We start from the raw sequence: 18,489 nt of genomic DNA on the forward strand, positions 1-18,489 counted from the left end.
CAGCTCCTCTCCCCCCCTCTGTTCTCTAGAAGCAGTTAGAAGGCTTCCAGCTGCTGGATTATATTTGTAGAAGTTCATTTTTGGCTCAGTGTTCGATGTTCAGCCTCGCTCCAGAACAGAATCCATGCCAGTGTATTGACATGTATCGAAACGCACTCTGGTTTTCATCAAAGGCAAATTTGTAACACTTGTACTGGGATTTTGTTTTTAACTGTAAACATCTCGCTTTAGTCACCAAACTTTCAGTCCTCGTTACGCTAAAGGTCTTTGGCAACGTCAAACTGTCTATTTAACAGCCTGTCCTTCAACAAAGTACCCCTGTTAGTTTTAAAACAGGTCATAATTAACCACATTTTACAAAAAAATGTTTTATTTTTTAACCCACAGAGGGAGACGAAAACATCTCGATAAAGAGGAGAAAAACAACGCTGTTATTGCCATGGAAACCAACCAAAAATACAGCAGTGTGGTCTGGAACGTGAAGATCCGACAGTGGCTGATCTGCACGTCACTGCCACGTGTGTAGCACTGAACAGCTTTCTAAGAGCCTTGCAAGAAAGAGCGTGCTTCCAAAGTGCAGTAGCATGCTAACACTCTTTATGAATGCAGTGAGGGTATGCTCAGCGCTGGGGTGGAATCCAGCCAGCAGGAGGGTATTATCAAAGCTAACATTATTAAAAATAACTTCTAGGGCTGGGGAAAAGAATGGAGCTTTATAGTCTCACCAGCAGTACCTTTCCCAGGCAGTAGCAGGGAAGTAAGAGGCTCATAAGGGCAGGAGTGGTTGTAGAAAAACAGCAGGTTGGGGGATTCTGTTTATCCAGGCATGGTGTGAATATCCGAGAGAGAGAGAGAGAAGAGAGAGAGAGAGAGAGAGAGAGAGAGAGGAGAGAGAGAGAGAGAGAGAGAGAGAGAGAGAGAGAGAGAGAGAGAGAGAGAGAGAGAGAGAGAGAGAGAGAGAGAGAGAGAGAGAGAGAGAGAGAGAGAGAGGGTAGAATGGAAGGATTGTTCAGGTCGCTTCCAGATTCCAGCTCTACTAACGCTTGAGAATCCCTGTAGGTCCACCTCACTCTGCAGTGGAGTTCTGCATTCTTTCACAAATCTACACAGGTCCAAGCGTTTGAAGCAATTAGGCCACTGAGAGCCATGCTTCTTTCTACAGTAAAATTGTTTATTTTTCTTTAATAGCTGCTGCTGCTGATTTTAATTTTTTTGGGCACTTTGGTCTGGCCCACATTCAAGCTGTGTTTGAAACCCAGGGTTGAAAGACTGATTCATTGCAGTGGCACGTTGATACATTTATTAGATTCATCCCCAGGTTTTACAGTTTTTCTGTGGCCTGCGTAGAGGAACTGTCCTTTCTGTTTGTATTTCTACTCTGACTTTTTTCTTCATCTTTTCTCTCAGTAAAAAGAGCGCATTGGCACTTCTCACACTGTATTTAAAGTTGTAATTGAGTTTGGACTTGGTGCTAGTCATTGAGCTTGCACCCCTGGCCCCTGTGTTTTTTCACAAGTTTAATGGATCTGCGCTCCAGCGAGCGTGACTTTTCAGCTTGTTTATACCAATAGGGGTTTCGAACAGGCATCCCAGGTGACCCAATATAAATGTACGTTTCCCAAGCCAGCCTGTGACTACAAGCAAGGAAGACTGTGCTCTGAAATGCATTTAAAGAATAACACTTCACCTTGCCAAGTCTGAATGTTTGGATGCCCTTAATTCCCATGGCTTTAATAAAGAGGTGTGTGTGGTGTGAAGAAGTCTAATTTACTGCACTAACCTCCTCCCTCCCAGCTCATGCAGTGTCAGCATGGTAGCTTTCAGAAGCCAGCTCATCTTAATCCATATCTCAAGATGCAGTGCAGGCATGGCAAGACATTGGAGACACCCTTCCACTGGGAAAGCTCATGCTGACCATGGTAATATTTGCACAGTAAACTTGCAGCTGCAGTGCGCATGTCCCATGCTCATATCTGAGATTTCCCACGTTGTCCAATGACATTTACACTATGCTTTGCTACAGTTTGCCATGATTGTAACATGGCCTACTCTGGTAAATTGTTCTAATTGGGAAACTGGATTGTAAATGAACTGCATCTAATCTAGCAGATAGCAAAGACTTATCCAGGATGAAGAGGGTGAAGTGCAGCACAGACAGGTCTGCAGAATCATACTAGCGTGACTAGCGCTTGTTGCACAAATGCAATTTACTGCATATTTTAAGAATTAATGACTGTCGTGCTTTTCAGCCGCTAACTGAACCGCCTCCCTCCCCCCGATCTTACTGGCTCAGCAGCTACCGGGACATATTTCAGCTGCTGTTTTCAGCTGCTTTCCAGCTACTGTATTTGCAGCCCTTTTCTTCCATGCTTGTTTGTGTTTCATGTCATAGCCAGACCTTCTTAGCCAGATCTGGCTGGCTGGAAACGATGGTCAGGCTGAATTCATGTTCATGAGAAGCCAAACCTAAATACAAGAGTGTTTCCAAATTTGCCTGACTCTTCTATGTTCCTCAAGCAGTTCTGCAGCTCCAGCTGGTCTGACTCTCTCACTGACCTTAACCCCGAACCCAGGAAGATTCGCTGTTCTAACGGCAAAAAAAAAAGGAAACACTTTGTTTTTGTTTTTCATACCATTTGTGGAATTCCCTTAATTATAGATCCCCCCCTGTACTGTACCAAAAAAAAAAAGGAATCAATAATAAGAATTCGAAAGTAATTACATATTATCTAAGCTATTTACTTGTCATTAAAATGACATTTTCACAAAGTAATAACACAGCCAATAAAGTTACAAAACTGGAAATAAACAACTCCGATATCTGATGCTGGGTTTGTGAGTAGTCTTCAATGGTTTCTTACAGGTTTTAAAATTGCAAATGGTGCTTTTTCCCCATTGGACAAAAACAATGCTAATGACAATCTGGAGTAAATAGCTTAAGAATGCAGCCCACTATGTCCTATTGAATTCCAATAGAGATCAATCAATTCCATGCCTTTATGGGTCATTTATCGGAACCCACAAAACAATATTCATTTAGCATTGATCTTGACAAAGGCATATGCCTGAAATGCACTTATTGAGACTGACTTGCAAAGACAACCAATCGTTCTTGCATTCTCGTCAAACCCACTAACATCCCTGAATGCGACACTCTGCTTCTTAATCAAAAGAGACACGCTTTGGGCCTTAGTGAGCTAGACATGGCTGAAGAGCTATCTGCTGGACAGTCCTGCATTCAAGTATTATACATGCACAGTTTACTATCAGCACAGCCCAACTGGAAACTGAGCTGATTTGTGAATCATCCTGCTCTGATTTGTGAATAATGGTGCTCTGATTTGTGAATCATCCTGCTCTGATTTGTGAATGATTGTGCTCTGATTTGTGAATCATTGTGTTCTGATCTGTGAATCGTCGTGCTCTCATTTGTGAATCATTGTGTTCTGATTTGTGAATCATCGTGCTCTGATTTGCCCACAGGCTACAATTCAGTCTTTCTACATTGGAAGAACAATCTTGAGTTGGGCAGTTTCCAGAAATAGACAACCATGGAGGACAGGTTTTCCACACTGCGAGGGGTTCTGTAAGTGAGACCCTGCAAGATAAACACAGACCAGCGAATTCCATCCTGTTTTGAAATCACAGCTCTGTGTGTGTTAGGGGTGGAGAGGGATGCAGTGGCTGGAGAGTGGGTGGGGGCCAAACTCAACAGAACAATCCCAGAATGTATTTATGTAGTGCTAAAAATCTTAATTCTGTTCATGAATAGCTATGCTCACCGTTCAACTTATTACATGTATTTCGACAGATGTGTAAGTGTATGTTTGAAGCAGTGGCCCCTGTAAGGTCTATTTAAACAACATCAAGATTTCTATCTGTGGCAAAGCTCTGCCCTTTATAGATTGGCAGGGATTGGGTTAAATTCCCCTACCTGCCTGTGTTTATTGTGTTAAGGTGGCTGGGGTTGATTGATTAATTGGAGTAACTAATGATCAATCAGCACCCAGCCACCTGACGTAAAAGGAGGCCTCAGCTTCCCATTAGGGAGAGGAGGGAGCTGAGGAAGCAAGCTGGCGGTTGCGCTTGCTGTTTTTTGGTTTGCTGTTTTGTGTTTTTTGAATGTTCTGGTTCAGTGAAGGCATCGCCCAGCCTGGAAACCTTTATTTTGTAAGTTTTGCTTTGTGTTTTTTTTTTTTTTTTTTTTGGTATAAATACCTCTGTTTTTGCTCTTGTCCCCCTTTATTTTGTCTTTTTAATAAAATTATTATTTTTTTGAACTGCAGTCTGTCTTGGCCTCTATCCACTCGCCAGCCTGTCACACTATCTCTTTATTTTTATTCTCACATCAGTCTTAATGCTAATCTCTTTATCTGTGTGTTTTAGAAAGTATCCACCATTTGCTGAACATCCCTGCATGGGCCCTTGCAGCATTACTAAGGCTAACAAAGTTTATTCAGTCCTGCTTTGTTTTAATGGGAAACTTCCTGTTATTAACTGTTATCAAGTAGCTTACTAACATGTTAACAGATGCTATTCATTTTGTGTCATTGTTTAGTTCATTTGTATTAACTTATTTATAAACCACTAAAAAGGTAGAATTAAATTAAACCTCATCTAATTTGCTAAACATTGCTGCAGTAACATCTTGAACGTAACCCTGTTTTACTAATTGGACAGAACTTGGATAACTAATCCATTCAAGGGGTCTGATTCTTCCTAATCAGTTTTAGCTGGACTTATTGTGCTGGTTTCTATATAGTAAGTAACCATTAACAAAAGCATGCCTCATTAGCTGACATGTCAGATTGTTATTAGCAAGTAATTAACTCAAAAAAGGTGAAAAGCGGAACTGGATTGAGATTGAACTCTGTGTTTTTGTCTAACTTTTAAAATTGCAATACCTCAGTTAAATGTGTTAAGTGCTAAATATTCAAACGTGGTTCTGTAGAGGGCTAGTTTCAACTGTAACCAATGTCATTTGTATAAATTGGAACATGTCCAGTATGTATCTGAAGAAGAATAAATAAAAAAGGCAATTTGACCATCGTCGATTTGCTTGTTCGACCAACTGTGTTTTCTAGTTAAAGCAAATCTGTCATCGAAACACCCCTGCCTCCATGCCACCCTGGGTTATACAGTACACATGCATACTTTACACAGGAAATGACCTAATTGAGTACATGAAGTTCAGGCAGTTAGCTGCCAACGGGCAGCATTGTTTAAAATAATCACTTCGTGTTTACCCATTCGGCTTAAGTTTCATGCCTCAGCCAAATGCAATAAAATTTAGCAAAACATACCTGTATTATATTTAAATCCCAATCGGAGCTCTGGTGTCGTTCATCTGAGAGCTGGTAGCCCGCCAGGAGCCCCCCAGGAACAGATCCTGCCTGTAGAAAAGAAAAGCCTGCAATGGCACTGCTGCAGGAGTGGAGGACAGGAACGTGACTCTGTGTGACGGGACCGGCAGCACCTCCCCAAGGGTCTGTAAGCATGTTGATGCTGAACCGCATGCCATGCAGGGAAGCTCAGGCTCAGTCTTACAGGAATTGCTGACAATGCCCGGCAATGAGAATAATGATGCTTCTCTGCAGTTCTTGCATGTATGGTTGTAGATGATTAAAAACGACATCGCTTTGGGCTGGGATTTGAAGACTGAATCCCTCCGTGAGTAGCGTACAACAGGACAAACTGATAAAGAACCGCTCTGTGTTAAATCTCAGCATTAAGTTATGCTACAAGGTAAACAAAATGTATTGATACATAAAAAGGAATATTTAGGGAGGAGAGTGAGTTGATTGCCCCATTGATGCTCCTCCATCAGTTCCTAGTATCTAATTGATCCCTAAACTTGATCAAGTAGGGTCTAAAGCATCCCAATGATTCAGCAAGGATAACCGCAATTCAGACATTAGCGCAAACATTAGCATCAGGGTTGTACATTCTGCAGGTATTCATCACATTTGCAAAAAAAAGAAAAAAGAAAGATGGAAAGACAAGGGCTTGGCATGTCCTTTACAGTGGCAGACCTGCCCCAATGCAGATGTGAAAAACAGATATGCTGATCCAAATGAAATCCAAATGAAAGAACGGCTGCTCCCAAAAATTCAGTGACGGTAAATAATGCTCCTGCTCCCCCCCCCCCCACAGGCATCAATTACAGTGAACCCACAGAAACGTTACCAAAGCCACACATGAGGAAAACCAGCACACTGCTAATCCCTTAACACAACAAGACTGTACAGCTATAAATCTCAGCTTAGTTTCTAATGTAAAGGTTTACTGTGGTTTCCAGTACCATGCTGAAAACACAGCAAGTGCAGGAAGCATTGTGAAAGCCTGGTAACACAAAATTTAAGCAGCATGTTTAATAACAATACAGTCAACTGCTTATAAACCAGGACTGGGATTCAGAGAGGGGATCATGGGAGCGTGCCTCGCCTCCCTAACTTATAAACCAGGACTTGGATTCAGAGAGGGGATCATGGGAGCGTGTCTTGCCTCCCTAACTTATAAACCAGGGCTGGGATTCAGAGAGGGGATCATGGGAGCATGCCTCGCCCCCCTAACTTATAAACCATTACTGGGATTCAGAGAGGGGATCATGGGAGCGTGCCTGGACCCCCTAACTTATAAACCAGGACTGGGATTCAGAGGGAGGGGGGGTGTCCCTCGACGGGTTGGCAGTGCGTGGCTTCCTCACGGTCCCTCCTGCTGGCCGGGCCTTGTCAGATCAGTTGTTTCCTCTTTCATAGGGCGGTGGCTTCCTTCTCCCCTTGAGATCCAGGACCAGCGGCCCAATCTATAAGCACGAACATCACCCATGCCCAGAGAAGCTGCCATGACCCAGACAGTAAAACAGCCGCTGTGTGCATTCATCATGTGGGGAACTTGCATGCGGCTGCTATTAAAAGCTGATAATATCTGCCTTTTTTTTTTTTTAAAGAATGTGTTAGAAGTGTGATGTAGGCCCTTGTCCAGCATGGTTATTGCTGGATTTTTACTGTGTTTCAACAGATTCTTTCAACATTACCAGGGTACATGTGAATTTTCCCGCAACATCTGTCTGGGAAATTCTAGACTCCATTTACAAAACGTTTCACAACAGCCATGGGAATAATGCCAGATCTGATAATAATAATACGAAGCAACAGGAATGTTAAGCTGGGGGAAGGCCAGGCTATCAGGCACTGGCAGAGTACTGATTTAGCGTCCAGTTGGGTGATGTATCCTATAAATACAGTATTTATATACCCGCATGTCATGCCTCTTGTGTTTAGATCTGGGCGGTGCATTGGGTTGCCTCGTTGTGTTGATTCCCAGGCCTGGATGCTGCAATACTGTATAAATCTATAGTATTCCTAGAGCATAAGAAACATGAGAAAATATAGAAACGCGAGGAGGCCATTCGACCCATCAGTGCTCATCTGGGTCCCAGTAGCTGATTGATCTCAAAACGTTGTCAAGTCACATCTTAAAGCATCCACATGATTCAGCATCAACATGACTAGGTAACCCATCCCACCCCGTCACAACTCTGTGTGAAGAGTCTCCTTCAACAACATGACTAGGTAACCCATTCTACCCCTCACCACTCTCTGTGTGAAGAGTCTCCTTCAACAACATAACTAGGCAGCCCATTCCATCCCCTAACCACTCTCTGTGTGAAGAGGAGTCTCCTTCAGCAACATGACTAGGTAACCACTTCCATCCCATCACCACAGTGTGAAGAAGAGTCTCCTTCAGAAACATGACTAGGTAACCACTTCTATCCCATCTCCACTCTTTGTGTGAAGAAGAGTCTCCTTCAGCAACATGACTAGGTAACCCCTTTGATCCCCTGACCACTCTTTGTGTGAAGAAAAGTCTCCTTCAACAACATGACTAGGCAGCCCATTCCATCCCCTAACCACTCTCTGTGTGAAGAAGAGTCTCCTTCAACAACATGACTAGGTAACCCTTTCCATCCCCTCACCACTCTGTGTGAAGAAGTGTCTCCCACCCTCTGTCTAGCTCTCCTTCATTTCCAGCTGTGTCCTCTGGTCCTGGGTTCTGCTTAAGGTTCACTTTGTCCACCTCTTTTAAGCCCTGGGATTTGTCTGGTTGCTCTTCGCTGGACTCTCTCCAAGTGAAGAGTGGTTCTACGGGAAACGAGAAGAGCACAATGCATTTACATGAACACTGCTGTTAGGAGCATGGGGTGATTTCCAATTTAACACTTAGCAGCCATGGCAGTAGAATCCTTGACTCCATGGGGGGTCTGCAAAAGCTTACTTGAGATTCCTCATGGGATTCTGTAAACTTTTGACAAACAGGCTGGTGATACTTACAGACATAAAGCATTGAGTTTCCTTCCGTTACAGCTTTTCTCAATTTGCCCTTCCCTCAGTTTTCAGATGGGGGTCCGTCTTTAAAAAGAGGTCCCCCAGAAAGAAGTTTGAGATGTTTCGCAGCACTGATCAGGGGAGCCAGAGTGAATGGTAGAATTGGTTTTGAAATTGACAGGGAACTACAAAGTAGCAGCAAATGAAGTTACTAGGAAAGCTCATTTGAATGAATTCTTTCATATGTTTCTGGTTATGTTGTGCAACACGAGACCTGGGTTTAATACCTCTGTCCTGAGACAGTTGATTCAGATTGACACGTTACCACACAGCCCAGGGCGGTTAGTAGTGACAATGAAACTCAATCCTGTTAAGAGCTCAGTTTCTGCTTCTATGTTAAACACGGGGAGACAGTCCAGAGTTAAGGATATAAGTTAAGGTTATAAGTTTTCCTCTGGGAGCGTTCAAGCTGAAATACCAGTTAAGCATAAATGGTTCAATCTATCCCATTTGCAATGTACAGCTCAGGTCAATTTTTAGGATTAAGACAAAATTAAAATGTGTGTATATATATATATATAAACATAGTTTAGATTTTTTTTAACATCATTTTCATCAAAGAAAGTAAACAATGATATTGCAAAGGTTGAAGCCATATTAGTAGAGTACAGTATTTCGTGTTAGAATGAAACATTTCATGTTTCGAAATGTCACATTTTTGGTCAGTTTTTCTGTTAAGTATAGTATATGGAAACCTACAAAGCGGTATGTCATTCAATATGTTAACGTAACATTATTCAACAGGTTTCATTCGACTTTATGAAGCAAGCTTAGGTAGTTCTATAGGGTGATGCAAAACTTTTGGCCATAGCTGTAGTCTTTGTGCAGTGTATGACTGAATGAAAGATAGCAATGCACTCATTGACCCGTTAGGATGTCAATGTATCTGTGTAGATTATTTCATTTTGATATAGTCTTAAAATAAATGGCTTCTCTAAAAGTACTTGTACAATTAGATGCTTCAATTTGCTCCTTAAAAAAAAAGCACTATGATGTTTCAAAATTGTAAATATCGTAACCTTTACTGTAAATTCATAAGTAAATACAGGACGTGCAGTAATTGTCATTTGCGCCCCCTGTATTTCTGAAAAGAGTAAAGTAGGTTTTAGTATCTAGTTATGCATCAAAAATGGTTTATAATATAAAACTGAAAACTGGCAAATAAAAGTAAAATGTCTCTCTGCAGAACAAACTGTGCTGACCCAAATTTAAACAAAACAAAAAAAAAAAAAATCCTTGCTGAACTGTACTCAGCGCAAGAGTTGAATGCAACAGAACTGTGAAAACAGCTACCTTTCTATTGGAAAGTGACCCGAGTCTGTTTGGTAGAGAGTTACATCCCTTCGGAGTCGTTTTCAGTCCTCTCCACAACACTGGGGCTACTGTGTTCAGCTGTGGTCGGCCTTTTCATTCACTTCAGTGGGAAACTCAACACTGCAGCTGGCAGTTCCAGAGACAGAAGGAGTTTGAAGAACAGCCATGTCATTTTACAGTGAACCAGGCATTCATCACACCTCTGATTGGCTATCTGTATCGCGGATGAAACGGCTGCTGAGGCCTGGAGATCACAAAGTCGGGCTGTAAAAAGCAGCAGTGTGATTGGACATCTTTTTTTTTGCACAGCGGAGAATACAACTTGGAAGGCAACCAAAATACTTCATAGAAGGACGTATGTTTCTCCTGATCATGACTTTGCGAGTCCTCCGTAGCCTCAGTAACTCAATTATTACAGGCTTGGGGCAGGAACCTCATCTCTGTTTTTATATGGTTTTTATATGCACTTGTAGAACAGTGAAAGAGTTAAGAAAACAACGATTTTGATGTTAAAAATACGGTGTCTTTCAAAGTATTTACCTTCATACTTTGATGCAGTATTAGGGACCTCTAAATATAATGTACTTTTATTTTTAATCTGATACCTTTTTGCTGTGGGATAATATAGAATGGCTCTTAGAGTAAAGGCTAGCATTCAGCAGATATGAAATGGTGACATTACACTACACTTTGAATCATGTTTTTAGTTTAATATGGATACCTGTTGGCCATGGTGGCTCATCCAGTAAATGATGGTCTATATTTGATCCAGCATTAAGATATCGATTCATTTAATTCCAACAAGTATAAATACATAGACACTGAATTCCAAAGTTTACATCTTCTAATATATATATAAATATATACTGTATTAACAATGTTCTAGAATACTGATATTGACTGTATTTCCAGATAACAGTGTGGCAATGGTTATCTTTCTCACTGACATACAATGGATATGTGTGACATAACAATTCAACCACAGATCTGTAACGACTCCCATGTTTGTACCCGAGGAAGCACTATGGATAGCAATGGACGGGTTGCTGGCCATTTCAAACCACATGGGTCTTCTGGTGCCTTTAGAAGCCAGTGGTTTAGATTCGATTAGAGGATGTATCCAACAATTACACGAGTGCTATTACAAACGTGGGTAAGAAGATGTCACATTTGTGGTTTATTGTTACATTGCAGACTGCAGCACCTGACACCTCCCAGCATCACAGATCTGCCAACTTCACTGCAGGACAATCATCTGTGCTTAAACAATTGCCGACTGCAGAGCCTGACTGCCTCCCAGCATCACAGATCTGCCAACTCAACTGCAGGACAATCATCTGTGCTTAAACAGGAAGGCATGCGTGGAGTGCTTTATATGAAGACTGGTAAAGTCAGTATAAACTAGAGATTGTTGTTTTGATTCAGTAATACTGATAAACATAATAGCCAGGGTTTATATCATTGAAGTACCTGGGACTCCTACAATAATACTACGCATTTCAGAAGGGTGTCTGAAAGCTACAATGCAAACAACATATTCCAGTTACATTTCATGATTGGCCAAGGAAGTGCAACAAAACAGTGAACCCATTTGCTATGTCTTTCTTTCTTTTCTTTTTTAGAATTGCCCTCATCTTAGGAAGTGTTCTGGTTTCCTGTAAGAATGGACGACTCAAAGAAGGCTGTCCCTTTACCAGACAATTTGCGTTTCAATGCCCTGAAGAAGACGACAACTAGGCAAACTATTCTTCATACAAATCCATCCAGTCAGAAACCATACAGCACAACAAGAAGTATTGCTACCTACACCCACACGACTCCACCACCATGTCATCATATTGCTTGTACACCACATTGTTCGCAGAGTCTATGTACAGAATACTGATGGGACTCAGTCTGGTGGGGACACAGCAGGTGGGAGGGGTGGAGTCAGGGTCCATAGAGTTCATTAGAGTCTGGATGATGGCGTGGTTTGTAGGTTCTAAGTGTGATCGGAGAGGGAAATCGCAAACCCCCTCGCAGTGATGAGCTTGATACTCCAGTGGGGCAATGATCCAGTCATCCCAGCCCATGTCCTTAAAGTTCACGTGAAGGGGCTTCTTGTTGCACCTGGGCTTGGGGTTCTTCATCTGCCTTTTCCCCTGGCGAGAGGAGAGAGGGGCTCTTCTCTTCCTTCTCTGGTTAAATAAGTACTCGTACACAGTTTTGTCGTCCTGTCCGGACCTGGCCTTGATCTCATTGAAGAACAGGTCTCGTTTCTTGGTCCTACCGAAGACCAGAAAGAAGGCCTTCTCCTTGGCCGGGCGGCCGATCCTGTTGAATCCCAGGACCCTGAGGTTCTCGGGCCGCCCCCTTTCCGAAGCCTCCAGCTCGAAGCACAGCTGCGCCGAGTTCTTGAAGTTCTTGAAAAGCTTCCAGATGTCAAACACTTCCCACTGGGGCGTGTCGAGAACGTCAATCATGCGGGAGTCGAGGAGCACTGAGGCCTGGCTGCTGGCCTGACAGGAGGATAACCGGAGGGTGTAAAGGCTCCCGGAGGAATGAGCTTTCCTGGGATCAGATGGCCTCTTCCGAAGGATACGCAGCTCAGCTCCAAGCAAGCCGTCCTTCTCCAGAGCGCTGATGTCAAACAAATACTTCTGCTTTCTGATAGGAGGCCCGTGCTCATCTGTGACAGAGAAAATAAATACAAGAAAACATGAGACTGTGTATCAAGCAATACGTACACTGTTTATTGTTTAGAAATGCTTAAAGAAACGTTTTCGTTTTCGACTTGTTTACACTGCGTGTTTGTCATGTGTTTGTATTTGTTGGGTTGTGTTAGGTGCCCCATATTGTAGCGGTGTCCTTTGATTAGGTGATAATTATAATTTTATCTGAAAGAAAATATTAGAAACAAATAAACATTCATTGAACTCCCCCCCTCCATTTGAATTAGATTTCAGAACTATTTATTAGTAATTGGATTTTATTTTAAATTACGACAATTTGGTTTAATTTGCAATGTGTCCATGTTTTCTGAATGTGACATTCACTGACTGGATAAACCTGTCATAAGTGCCTGTTGTATACAAAAACAAAACTACAAATTAATTAAAATTAATTAATAATACACTGAGCCAGACAGAACCATGTAATAATACACTGAGCCGGACAGAACCATGTAATAATACACTGAGCCGGACAGAACCATGTAATAGTACACTGAGCCAGACAGAACCTTGTAATAATACATTTCAGATATTTATTTAATTTGAAAGCTCTATATCACTTTTGTGAAAGCTGTCACTAAATGATAGCACCCCCAGGCTGCTGAATGATATTGAACATTGGGCATGCTGTGTGTGGCTCTGAAACTGGACAACAATGAGACAGGCTGTGTGGCTCTGGAACTGGACAGCAATGAGACAGGCTGTGTGGCTCTGGATCTGGACAGCAATGAGACAGGCTGTGTGGCTCTGGATCTGGACAGCAATGAGACAGGCTGTGTGGCTCTGGATCTGGACAGCAATGAGACAGGCTGTGTGGCTCTGGATCTGGACAGCAATGAGACAGGCTGTGTGGCTCTGGATCTGGACAGCAATGAGACATGCTGTGTGGCTCTGGATCTGGACAGCAATGAGACATGCTGTGTGGCTCTGGATCTGGACAGCAATGAGACAGGCTGTGTGGCTCTGGATCTGGACAGCAATGAGACAGGCTGTGTGGCTCTGGAACTGGACAGCAATGAGACAGGCTGTGTGGCTCTGGATCTGGACAGCAATGAGACAGGCTGTGTGGCTCTGGATCTGGACAGCAATGAGACAGGCTGTGTGGCTCTGGATCTGGACAGCAATGAGACAGGCTGTGTGGCTCTGGATCTGGACAGCAATGAGACAGGCTGTGTGGCTCTGGATCTGGACAGCAATGAGACAGGCTGTGTGGCTCTGGATCTGGACAGCAATGAGACAGGCTGTGTGGCTCTGGATCTGGACAGCAATGAGACAGGCTGTGTGGCTCTGGATCTGGACAGCAATGAGACATGCTGTGTGGCTCTGGATCTGGACAGCAATGAGACATGCTGTGTGGCTCTGGATCTGGACAGCAATGAGACATGCTGTGTGGCTCTGGATCTGGACAGCAATGAGACATGCTGTGTGGCTCTGGATCTGGACAGCAATGAGACATGCTGTGTGGCTCTGGATCTGGACAGCAATGAGACATGCTGTGTGGCTCTGGATCTGGACAGCAATGAGACATGCTGTGTGGCTCTGGATCTGGACAGCAATGAGACAGGCTGTGTGGCTCTGGATCTGGACAGCAATGAGACAGGCTGTGTGGCTCTGGAGCTGGACAGCAATGCGACAGGCTGTGTGGCTCTGGAACTGGACAGCAATGAGACAGGCTGTGTGGCTCTGGATCTGGACAGCAATGAGACAGGCTGTGTGGCTCTGGATCTGGACAGCAATGAGACAGGCTGTGTGGCTCTGGAACTGGACAGCAATGAGACAGGCTGTGTGGCTCTGGATCTGGACAGCAATGAGACAGGCTGTGTGGCCAGGTGACCAGAACTGAACACAATATTCAAAATGAAGTCTTACTAATGCATTATAAAGTTTTAAAATTACTTCCCTTGATTTAAATTCAACACTTTTCACAATATATTGGAGCATCTTGTTGGCTTTTTTTTTTTTTTTTTTTTTATAGCTTCTCTATAGTTATGCGTAAAAAAATTTCTACTGAAACTTTTTAAAATGTAATTTAGTCAAGCCGGTAACCACTGAAATGTTTAATCATAAACTTACAAGCAATTAAACTTAAACCGCATGCAAGAGATTATAGACACATTTTACTTTGTATAAAACTCTGTAGTGTTTATATGGTAACGTTTATGCGCCTGTGTAGAAAATAGCTGTACAATATTTAAAATAAACGCCACATTCTCTTCCATGAGATTTATATTTCATTAATTAACTTTGGGCATGTTTAAAAATGTTATTATTATTATTATGTTATTATTATTATTATTATTATTATTATTATTATTTATTATTATTAGTAGCAGTAGTAGTAAAATGTCATAAATGTACATACACATACCATCTCATTGTAAGGTCTCGTTACGATGTCAATAGTAATGACTTATGTTTATTTTATCCAAGAGATCCGAATCGAGTTTTGTATTACCAAACCGCGTTATTCTACGAGGGTCAATACAAACCGAAATATGATTAAGCTTTCTAATACAAAAAGATAAAAATAAATAAATAAATAAATAAACATTATGAAACCAACAACGGCATATTACGTCTATATAGTAAAGCATTCAGGTGCATGCGTGCTTCATTATCTCATATACAAGAGGCAGGGTCACTGGTAAAGCATTCATCACAATGAATGTGCAGAGCATTGTCCTGTAAAACAAAACCATACTACTACTACTACTACTACTACTACTACTAATAATAATATAATAATAATAATAATAATAATAATAATAATAATAATAATAATAATAATAATAATAACAATAATGAATACTGTACGGCGCACACAAACGCACAGAAGAAGGGGCGAGTAGCCTACCTTGTTCTTTGTCCACGAAGCTGGTGATGGTGTTAGCCAGTCCAGCCTCTTGCAGCACGCTGCTGTTCAGCCCCGTCGTCTCTGCTGCAGATAGAGTCCTATACAGTGAAAGCATGTAGTCATGAGGTGTAACTAGCGGGTGCTTGGAGGAGTCCTTGAGGATTTTAGCCTGTCCAGTAGTAGCTTTGGACTTCCTTTGCGCAAGCGGGGCAACTGCCTTTCGGCTAACAGTTATGTGATCCCCAGATCTGGACGCCTCGGTCTCGGTTTTAGCAGCGTCCCCGACCCTGCTGCCCACGGAAGGTATCCTGGCTTCTTGGGTGCCAACGTGTGGGTTTGCGTTTCTTACTGAGGCGCTCCCCGTCCTCGCCGCCGCTCCAGGCACCCAAGAACGCGCGGCTTCTTTCCTTCCCAGGTCTATCGCCCCTCCGGCGTGCCCGGTCCCGATTCCATCATGTCCACCTGTAGACGACACGACCTTGGCGGCTGTCTTGTCTGTCTCGCCCCGAATCAAAGGGGCTCCTGTCCTAATCTGAGTGATCCTCGCCCCGTTTGACGGTGTCCGGCTCCCCATGACATGGCCCCCAGTCATCGGCGTCGCGGGACCCCTTGCTCGAGACTGCAGGGTGCTTTCTTTCCTCGCGCTTCTGCTCGCCTCTTGTCTGCCGTCAGGGCTACTGTGCGCGGTCCCACTATGGCTCAGTACTACTGGGGCTAGACCCAGATAGAGCAGAGTCCAGCACCCGAATAAAAGAGGGAGACGTTTCAAAACTTTCATCCTCTGAGCTTCCTTTGAATCCGAGCAAGAGAACACTCTCCAGAGGTTGCTGTAGTTTGGAATAAGAACACAACAAGTTTGCAAAACCACAGATTCAAACCCCAGTGAAGTTTTATTTGGACTATCAAATTTTCCAAATCGTTATTCTCAGCTCCACAATTCAGTCCCATAGTGAAACGTCTATCACTTGTTCAGTCCTCCGGTTCCCAGTAAAGAGATCAATGCTGAAGCTTTTTTTTTTTTTTTTTTTTTTGTGCATTGAAAGGAGAAACTTGACTTTCCTTTTTCTCCTGCAATTCTGTGTCGTATCTTGAAGGAGACTTCTTTAAATCCCAGTTTTCCAAGAGGGAAGAATGGCGTAATGCTGCCTCTGTGTAAAAAAAAAAAAAAAAAAAAAAAAAAAGGTTTTGAAAGTATTCCAGTGAAAATACTTCACACACAGAGCGCTGCAGGTGCTCAGAAACCTTACAAACCTGAACTCAGGAATTGGAAATTGAATTCCAACAAAACAACACTTTAATTACTCTCTGATGTCATGATGTCCAAACTAATTTAAGTGCAATATATTTCTTTTAAAATCTTCTTTACTTTCCACTGTTGTGACTCATGCACCATAGGAAACAAGTCACAAGGACCAATTCCTTGAATTACGTCATTTAAAGAAGCCGTTTTACTTTACTTATTACTTTATTGATTTTTATAAATAAAAGTTTCACACGTGTCTCTTAGACCTCCTTTAAATGATGGATTGTGCAAGAAACCCGTTCCAGAGCAGATACCACTAGCATGTGTACTAATTCAACCTGGCTGTATTATTATTATTATTATTATTATTATTATTATTATTATTATTATTATTATTACTGTCTGACGGATGTGTGCATCTGTGTGTTTGCAATCATAGAGGATGGGTCCAAGGCAGTGGTACTCAACTCTGGCCCTCAAGATTGAATCCAGTCCAGGTTTTTACTCCAAGCATAGTTAATTGAAGCTGCTAAGAGCCAATGAACTCATTTAAGATCTGGTTGGAATAAAGACCAGGACTGGAATAAATCTGTAGGGCCAGAGTTGAGCACCACTGGTCCAAGGCATTCACTTCTGGGTTGCTGGCAATTCAGAAGCTATCTAGATCCCAAGCTGCAATCGAGGACAAACTCGATCACCGTTTTGAGAAGCTGCATACGATATAAGTGACAATTAGAAACATGCATGTATGATGTCTGTTGCCACCATGCAGGATCCGTGCCATGTGCTGCTGACAGCAGAGAGGAATTTAGAATTGCCTATAGTTAATACGGGCTAGGCTGGGAGAGTTCATTATCTCTGTTTGGTTAAGTTCCCAGAGGTAAACCCCCAGTGCATGGATTTACAGTGCTATTAAGTCTCCTACTCTAACTCTAGTCATAAATTTAACAGAATGAACTCATTACATCTGCCAGAAATTACTATTAAAAAACTGGCAGATTTCACCAGGTTTCCTGCAGCCCTGTGTAAAGCTAGGTAACTGTGCTGAGGTTTGCTGTCATTTCTTTCAGCTATAAGCCTTAATGTAATCATTGCATGGGCTTTGTAAATTGCCAATGCACTGCAGTTCAACCAGGAGTGTGCTACTGTAGCACATACCAGACCCATTCTTAACAGGAAGTAGTATATTGCATAAAGTCAATTTATTCACTGCTACTTTTTTGTTTTTTCAGTAATTACATCTTATCCTGTGCATGGTTTAAATATTCATTTTTTTAGAGAGAGAGAGAGAGAGAGAGAGAGAGAGAGAGAGAGAGAGAGAGAGAGAGAGAGAGAGAGAGAGAGAGAGAGAGAGAGAGCTGTACTTACGTAATGAGCCACCAGTTCCCAAAACGTTTCTAAAGGGAAACCTCAGTTTGTCACTGCAGTGCAGAGCACCAGAAATGGGACTACACCTTTGGAACTGAAGGTGTGAAACATCCTGTGGGATCTCAGTGCTGTTTTGCTGGGAGGACCTCTTTGCCTGGACACTGGGCTTTGGAGTGAGGGGTTATGGTTAGGGTTAGGCTGGAGTGAGGGGTTAGGGTTAGGGTTAAGCTGGAGTGAGGGGTTATGGTTAGGGTTAGGCTGGAGTGAGTGGTTATGGTTAGGGTTAGGCTGGAGTGAGAGGTTAGGGTTAGGGTTAGGCTGGAGTGAGGGGTTATGGTTAGGGTTAGGCTGGAGTGAGTGGTTATGGTTAGGGTTAGGCTGGAGTGAGATGTTAGGGTTAGGGTTAGGCTGGAGTGAGAGGTTAGGGTTAGGGTTAGGCTGGAGTGAGAGGTTAGGGTTAGGGTTAGGCTGGAGTGAGAGGTTAGGGTTAGGGTTAGGGTTAGGCTGGAGTGAGAGGTTAGGGTTAGGGTTAGGCTGGAGTGAGAGGTTAGGGTTAGGGTTAGGGTTAGGCTTGAGTGATGGGTAGCTGCACCAATCCCAGATACCTATTTG

At 42.7% G+C, this 18,489-nt stretch overlaps 1 protein-coding gene across 1 annotated transcript; it reads right to left on the reverse strand.

Moving 5' to 3' along the window:
• Positions 1–10,406: 10,406 nt before the first annotated feature.
• Positions 10,407–16,449, reverse strand: LOC121319468 (growth/differentiation factor 5-like). The gene is made up of 2 exons (XM_041256916.1): positions 15,267–16,449; positions 10,407–12,369 (listed from the first exon to the last, which is right to left on the reverse strand). Exons 1-2 carry the CDS (start codon positions 16,042–16,044, stop codon positions 11,501–11,503), a joined length of 1,647 nt encoding a protein of 548 aa, XP_041112850.1. The 5' UTR covers positions 16,045–16,449; the 3' UTR covers positions 10,407–11,500.
• Positions 16,450–18,489: the final 2,040 nt, after the last annotated feature.

This window comes from Polyodon spathula, chromosome 8 (genome assembly GCF_017654505.1).
Source record: "Polyodon spathula isolate WHYD16114869_AA chromosome 8, ASM1765450v1, whole genome shotgun sequence".
NCBI lineage: Eukaryota > Metazoa > Chordata > Actinopteri > Acipenseriformes > Polyodontidae > Polyodon > Polyodon spathula.